Genomic DNA, 8,066 nt, shown 5'->3' on the forward strand with positions numbered 1-8,066 from the left:
TGCCGGTCGCGCTCCCCGTCCCCGCTCCCGATCCCCGTCCCGCTCCCGATCCCCGTCCCGCTCCCGATCCCCGTCCCGCTCCCGATCCCCGTCCCGCTCCCAGTCCCGCTCCCGCTCCCAGTCCTGCTCTGCTCGCACTCCCAGTCCCAGTCCCGGTCCTGCTCCCGGTCCCACTCTGCTCCCACTCTCAGTCCTGATCCCGGTCCTTGTCCCGGTCCCGGTCCCTGTCCCGGTCCCGGTCCCAGTCCCGCTCCCAGTCCCAGTCCCGCTCCCAGTGACGGTGCCTCCCCCCCAGAACAGCTCCCAGTTCATGAAACACACCCGGCGCCGCAAACTGACGGTCGAGGATTTCAACCGGGCGCTGCGCTGGAGCAACGTCGAGGTGCCGGGATGGTATTTGGGGGGGGGGGGGGTCCCCAGTAACCCCCTGGGGGGTCCAGGACAGGGAGGGGGATCCCCAGTAACTCACTGGGGGGTCCAGGATTGGAGGGGGGGGGTCCCCAGTAACCCCCTGGGGGGTCCCCAGTAACCCCCTGGGGGGTCCAGGACAGGGAGGGGGATCCCCAGTAACCCCCTGGGGGGTCCAGGATGGGAGGGGGGGGGTCCCCAGTAACCCCCTGGGGGGTCCCCAGTAACCCCCTGGGGGGTCCAGGACAGGGAGGGGGATCCCCAGTAACTCACTGGGGGGTCCAGGATTGGAGGGGGGGGGTCCCCAGTAACCCCCTGGGGGGTCCCCAGTAACCCCCTGGGGGGTCCAGGACAGGGAGGGGGATCCCCAGTAACTCACTGGGGGGGTCCAGGATTGGAGGGGGGGGTCCCCAGTAACCCCCTGGGGGGTCCAGGACAGGGAGGGGATCCCCAGTAACTCACTGGGGGGTCCAGGATTGGAGGGGGGGGGTCCCCAGTAACCCCCTGGGGGGTCCCCAATAACCCCCTGGGGGATCCAGGGCCGGGGGGAGGGGGGTCCCCAGTAATCCCCTGGGGGGTCCAGGACAGGGGAGGGGGATCCCCAATAACCCACTGGGGGGTCCAGGATCGGAGGCGGGGGTCCCCAGTAACCCCCTGGGGGGGGCCCCAATAACCCCCTGGGGGGTCCAGGACAGGGGAGGGGGGGTCCAGGACCAGGAGGGGGGTCCCCAGTAACCCCCTGGGGGGGCTAGGGCCAGGGGGAGGGGAGTCCCCAATAATCCCATGGGGGGGGCCAGGACCAGGAGGGGGGTCCCCAATAATCCCATGGGGCGGCCAGGGGGAGGGGGGGCCCCAGTAACCCCCTGGGGGGGTCCCCAGTAACCCCCTGGGGGATCCAGGGCCGGGGGGAGGGGGGTCCCCAGTAATCCCCTGGGGGGTCCAGGACAGGGGAGGGGGGATCCCCAATAACCCACTGGGGGGTCCAGGATCGGAGGCGGGGGGTCCCCAGTAACCCCCTGGGGGGGCCCCAATAACCCCCTGGGGGGTCCAGGACAGGGGAGGGGGGGTCCAGGACCAGGAGGGGGGTCCCCAGTAACCCCCTGGGGGGGCTAGGGCCAGGGGGAGGGGAGTCCCCAATAATCCCATGGGGGGGCCAGGACCAGGAGGGGGGGTCCCCAATAATCCCATGGGGCGGCCAGGGGGAGGGGGGGCCCCAGTAACCCCCTGGGGGGTCCAGGACTGGGGAGGGGTGCCCCCCCCATGTTGCTGTGACCCCAGAGGGTTCTTGGGGGTGGTTTTTTTTTTGGGGGGGGGGGGTGGGGTGGCAGCACAGTGTCCCCCCTCCCCAGGCGGTGTGCGGATACGGCTCCCAGGATGCGCTGCCTTTCCGGGCCATCAAGGAAGGGGAGCTGTACTTCCAGGAAGACCGGGAAGTCAACCTGGTAGAGCTGGCTTTGGCCACCAACATTCCCAAGGGATGCGCCGAGACAGCTGTGCGAGGTGAGGGGTCCCCCCAAAACCCCAGGACCACCCCCCCCCGGACCCCCCCAGGACCCCTCACCCCCCTTTTTCCGCGCTCTTTTCCCAGTGCACATTTCCTACCTGGATGGAAAAGGCAACCTGGAGCCGCAGGGAGCGGGTAAGGGATGGTGGGGGGGTGGCGCTGGATTTGGGGAGGGGTCAGACTTTGGGGTGACGCCCCCACCCCCATCCCCCTCTTTAGTCCCCAGCGCCGTCTCCACGCTGACAGACGACCTGCTCAAGTACTACCAGCACGTCACCCGCGCGGTGCTGGGTGATGACCCCCAGCTGATGAAGGTACCGGTGGGAAATAGGTGGGAAAGAGATAAATAGGCGGGAAATAGGTGGGAAAGAGGAGATAAATAGGCGGGAAATAGGTGGGAAAGAGGAGATAAATAGGCGGGAAATAGGCGGGAAAGAGATGATAAATAGGCGGGAAATAGGCGGGAAAGAGATGATAAATAGGCGGGAAATAGGCGGGAAAGAGATGATAAATAGGCGGGAAATAGGCGGGAAAGAGATGATAAATAGGCGGGAAATAGGCGGGAAAGAGATGATGAATAGGCGGGAAAGAGGCGGGAAAGAGATGATGAATAGGCGGGAAATGGGGACCCCCCCTCCCCCTGAGCACCCCAAAATGGGGTGGTCCCTCCCCCCCTGCCCCGCTGTGGCCAGCATCCTCGCCCGCAGGTAGCCCTGCAGGACTTGCAGAGCAATTCCAAGATCGCTGCGCTCCTGCCTTACTTCGTCTACGTGGTCAGCGGGGTGAGTGCTGGGGTGGGATCCGGTGGGATCCGGTGGGATCCAGTGGGGTGGGGTGAGGGATGGGGTGGGGTGGGGGATGGGGGGGGATGGGATAGGGTGAGGGATGGGACAGGGGGAGTGATGGAGTGGGATCCGGTGGGATGAGCGGTGGGATGAGTGGTGGGATGGGATGAGGGATGGGGTGGGGGATGGGATGGGGTGGGACAGGGTGAATGATGGAGTGGGATCTGGCGGGATCTGGTGCGGTGAGTGGTGGTATGGGGTGAGCAATGGGATGGGGTGGGGGTAGGATGGGATGGGGGATGGGGTGGGGTAAAGGGATGGGGGGTGGGGGGTGGGATGAGATGGGGGGGAATGGGCTGAGGGATGGCGTGAGGGGTGGGGTGGGGGATGGGATGGGGGGGAGTGATGGAGTGGGATCCAGTGGGATGGGGTGGGGGATGGGGTGGGGGATGGGGTGGGATGGGGTGGGGGATGGGGTGAGGGGAGGGGATGGGGTGAGTGATGGGATGGGGTGGGATGGGATGGGGTGAGGGATGGGGTGGGGGATGGGGTGGGGGGGGGGATGGGGTGAGGGATTGGGTGGGGTGGGATGGGATGGGGTGAGGGATGGGGGGGGGATGGGGTGAGGGGGGGGGATGGGGTGAGGGATTGGGTGGGGTGGGATGGGGTGAGGGATGGGGTGGGGGATGGGATGGGATGTGGTGAGTGATGGAGTGGGATCCAGTGGGATCCGGTGGGATGAGCAGAGGGATGGGATGGGATGGGGGTTCTCCCCCAAGCCTGGGTGGCCATGGGGGTGTGTGGGGGGGGTCTCCCCACTGAACCCCCTTTTACCGGCAGGTGAAGTCGGTCAGCCACGACCTGGAGCAGCTGAACCGGCTGTTGCACATCGCTCGGAGCCTGATCCAGAATCCTTTCCTCTGCCTGGGCTCCTACGTCTGCAGCCTCATCGCCAGCGTCATGTACTGCGTCCTCGAGCCCCTGGCCGCCTCCATCAACCCCCTCAACGACCACTGGACCCTCCGCGATTACGCCGCCATGCTCCTCAGCCGCATCTTTTGGTGAGGAGCCCCCCCCCCCCCCCCCGATGCAGGTGCAGGGGGTCCCCCCCATCCCCCCCTCCCCAGAGCGCGGGTTTTTGCAGCATCCGTATGAAATCTTCCCACCCGGGTTGGCTCGGAATCGGAATCGGGCCCATCGCCTCCGTCGGTGGCAACTGATTAAAAAAAAACCAAAACACAAACCCCCTAGATCAGATGTTAAAATCCAAAATTTCCAGAAGAATCCACCTCAAATCTCATCATCTTTTTAATTATTTTATTTTTTGCTCAGCTGGAAAGCGCTTTGAGTCCTCCTCCGTCAGGTGATGCTCATCGACCGCGGCGATGATGCTCTGCTGGACTCAAAAATTAGAAAATTAGAAAAATCATTTATATCTCCTAATGATCAGCCCACAGGCTGATGTGGGTCTCGTTTGCTGTTTGATATATTTATTTTTGGTGAGGTGGGAGGGTAAATCGCGGCGGAATGAATGGTGCAATGGACTTGGTGCACCCCCGTGTTTAACCTTGCTTTAATTTCTAGGCCAGGGTTATTAATGGGTAATTAAGCGTCGCCTGTCGTCCCCCGCAGGACCCACGGTGATCTGGTGAGCGGGTTGTACCAGCAGATCCTGCTCTCGCTGCAGAAGGTGCTGGCTGACCCAGTGCGCCCGCTTTGCTCCCATTATGGCGCGGTGGTGGGGCTGCACGCCCTGGGCTGGAAGGTAAAGGAATGGGGGGGGGGGGGGGGGGGATGGGGTAGGGGTGAGGGATGGGACGGGGGTGAGGGATGGAGTGGGATCTGGTGGGATCCAGTGGGATGAGCGGTGGGATGGGGTGAGTGATGGGATGGGATGGGGGGGATGAGTGGTGGGATGGGGTGAGTGATGGAGTGGGATCCAGTGGGATGGAGTGAATGATGGAGTGGGATCCAGTGGGATCCAGTGGGATGGGGTGAGTGATGTAGTGGGATCTGGTGGGATCCGGTGGGATGGGGGTGAGTGATGGGATGGGATGGGGGGGATGAGTGGTGGGATGGGGTGAGTGATGGAGTGGGATCCAGTGGGATGGGGTGAGTGATGGAGTGGGATCCAGTGGGATCCAGTGGGATGAGCAGTGGGATGGGGTGAGTGATGGGATGGGATGGGGGGGATGAGTGGTGGGATGGGGTGAGTGATGGAGTGGGATCCAGTGGGATGGAGTGAATGATGGAGTGGGATCCAGTGGGATCCAGTGGGATGGGGTGAGTGATGTAGTGGGATCTGGTGGGATCCGGTGGGATGGGGTGAGGGATGGGATGGGATGGGGTGGGATGAGCGGTGGGGTGGGGTGAGTGATCCAGTGGGATCCGGTGGGATGAGCGGTGGGATAGGGTGAGTGATGGGATGAGGGATGGGGTGGGGAATGGGATGGGGTGGGATCCAGTGGGATCCGGTGCGGTGAGTGGTGGGATGGGGTGGGGGTAGGGGGGGGATGGGGGATGGGGTGGGGTAAGGGATGGGGGTGGGGTGGGGGATGGGGTGGGATGAGATGGGGTGGGAATGGGGTGAGGGGGTGGGGGATGGGATGGGGTGAGGGGTGAGGGCTGGGGTGGTGCCCCCCACCCTGAGCTCGTGCTCAGGGTCTCTCTGTGTCCCCCCTCCCCCCCCCCCCCAGGCGGTGGAGCGGGTGCTGTACCCCCATCTCCCCACCTACTGGACCAACCTCCAGGCGGTCCTGGATGATTATTCCGTGTCCAACGCGCAGGTCAAGGCTGATGGGCACAAGGTCTACGGGGCCATTCTGGTGAGGGGGGGGGGCTGGGGTGGGGGGGGTGGGGGGGGGTGGGTTGACCCCATCCCACTCCCCCTCACCATCCCCCCCCCCCCCCCCCCCCCAGGTGGCTGTGGAGCGCTTGCTGAAGATGAAGGCGCTGCAAGCATCGGGGGTCCCGCGGCGCGAGGGGTCCCCCCGTCACAGCCCCAAGCGGGACCCCCCCACCCCCACCCCAGAGCCGGCTGTTGGCTTGGGGCGCCCCCTCCTACAGCTGGGGGGGGGGCTTGGGGGGGGCCCCCCCCTTCGTCAGCATCCCCCGTGCCCCCCCCCCTCTCCCTCCACGATATGTACCGGGAGCTCTACGATTTCTTCGGCGACAGCTTGGCCACCCGTTTCGGCACCGGTTTGCCACCCCCTCCCCTCCCCACCCCCCCCCTCCCCCCCCCCCCGAGACCCCCGAAGGAATCCGCAAAGACACACCCCCCCCGGCTTTTGGGGGGGATGGGGCGACGCGCAAGATGCCCCAACTGACCGCCAGCGCCACGGTGAGCCCCCCCCGCCACGAGGAAAGCCCCCGGCCGGACCCCCTGCCCCCCCCCTCCCCCCCGCCCCGGGGCGACCCCCCCCTCCATCGCCCGGCTAACCTCACGCGCCCCCCGTGGTCCCCCCCGGCAGCCCCCCCCCCATCGGCCGGGGACGAGGGATTTTTTCCAAAAATGTCGTTTTACGCCCCGGGGACCCCCCCAGGTTCAGTTTTCTCATCGCGGGGCGTCAGACCGGGCGCCGCTGCCCCGGGCGCCGTTTCCAGACCCTTTTCCCACAATATCACGGAACCGGACATATATCGCGATATGCCCAGAAGTTACCCATGATCGGTCGGACCACCCGGCCGGCCCGACGCTGGCCACGGGCTGAGTATTCCCTGCAGCTCCTGCTCTGAGCGGGGGCGGGGGGGACCCCCCCCCCCCCAAAAAAAATAAATGGGTATTGGGTGATGGACCCCCACCCACCCCAATAAAACCAGTACTGGGTGATGGACCCACCAATAAGCCTGGTGTTTGGTGCTGGAAACACGACCCCCCCCCCCCCCCCAGTAAAACCAGTATTGGGTGATGGACCCAACAATAAGCTGCCGGACCCCTCCCACTAAGCCCAGTACTGGGAGCCAGATCCCCCCCCCGTAAGCCCAGTAATGGGTGTCGGATACCCCCCCCCAGTAAGCCCAGTACTGGGAGCCGGATCCCCCCCAGTAAGACCAGTACTGAGAGCCGGGTCCACCCCAATAATCCCAGTACTGGGAGGTGGATCCCCGCCCCCCCCCCCAGTAAGCCCAGTACTGGGAGCTGGACCCCCTCCCTAGTAAAGCCCAGTACTGGGTGGTGGACCCCCCCCCAGTAGGCCAGTACTGGGTGCCGGACCCCTCCCAGTAAGCCCAGTGCTGGGCACCAGACGCCCCAGTAAGCCCAGTGCTGGGCGCCAGACGCCCCAGTAAGCCCAGTGCTGGAAGCCGGACCCCCCCAGTAGGCCCAGTACTGGGTGCCGGACCCCTCCCAGTAAGGCCAGTACTGGGTGCCGGACCCCTCCCAGTAAGCCCAGTGCTGGGCGCCAGACGCCCCAGTAAGCGCTGTGGGCGGTCAGGGCGCGGCGGCCGGCAGGTGTCGCTGTGGCCGCTATACAGGGTCCCTCCCGGATGGCCAATGGCGTTTGGCTGATGACGTAATCAGCCGGAAGTGACGTTGTACCCAGCCTATATAAGGCCGCGCCACTCGCCGGTAAACGCCATTTCCGGTCCGCCACATCCGCGTCTGTGCGCTGCGGCCCGAGCGGGCTGGGGTTGGTCGCGGTGCCGTTCCCGAACCAGGTCGCCACGCCTGCGAAGGCGACAAGTGGTGCCGAAACCCGGGAATTACTCGCCTGGAACCGGATGAACGGCGGCCGGAGCGGCTGGACCAGCCCGGCGGGGGGGACGCTCCCGGACCAGCAAGGAGGATGGAAGGCCTTGTGAAGGTCGTATCACAATTACATAAGGAATGGGGTATTGATTGTAAACCCAAAGGTTTTACTCTTGTCGTTGTGAGGCTTTTAGAAATCGGGTCAGTGATATTCTCCACCCTGAAGTGTGGGATAAGTGTGCTAAAGCGTTAGCCGAGGAGACGATGTCCTCGGGTTGTGGGGAAAAACCTTAAGTCGTGGGGGAAAGTTGTACAGGCCCTGCAGAAGGCTCTACAAGAGCAGGAGACCTGGATGGCGGCAAAGGTCTGTTCGTTGGTCACCCCGAAAGCAGGATTCGGGGCCGCCACACAGACTTTGCACCCCCCGGGCGATGATGCTTCCGCTGAGCCTAAAGATCTGCGAGAGGGCGACACGTCCCCTCCATCCCCGAACCCCGTCCCGCTTGCGGAGGGACAGAAAGGAGCGAAATCCTTCTGGGGTGGGTTGGTTGAGGAGGCCAGGGGCGCCGCGGGGAAACCAGAGTCTGAGGAAGTCTGGGCCACACCACTGCCCTGTGCGCCCCAGGATGGCACCAGGCGGAAAATGGAAGGGGGGGGGGAATAGGGGCACCAGCACAGGGCC

The 8,066-nt window shown here is 64.9% G+C and overlaps 1 protein-coding gene across 1 annotated transcript; it reads left to right on the forward strand.

The window, feature by feature from the left end:
- Positions 1 to 191: 191 nt before the first annotated feature.
- Positions 192 to 6,381, forward strand: TAF6L (TATA-box binding protein associated factor 6 like; the record flags this gene model as incomplete). Its single annotated transcript, XM_055793285.1, has 9 exons — positions 192 to 382; positions 1,758 to 1,908; positions 1,997 to 2,047; positions 2,132 to 2,226; positions 2,620 to 2,694; positions 3,538 to 3,758; positions 4,330 to 4,462; positions 5,394 to 5,522; positions 5,617 to 6,381. Coding segments are annotated over 9 exons (1,565 nt in total), but the record flags the coding sequence as incomplete, so codon positions are not given.
- Positions 6,382 to 8,066: the final 1,685 nt, after the last annotated feature.

Source organism: Falco peregrinus, unplaced genomic scaffold (assembly GCF_023634155.1).
Source record: "Falco peregrinus isolate bFalPer1 unplaced genomic scaffold, bFalPer1.pri scaffold_139, whole genome shotgun sequence".
NCBI classification, from domain to species: Eukaryota; Metazoa; Chordata; class Aves; order Falconiformes; family Falconidae; genus Falco; species Falco peregrinus.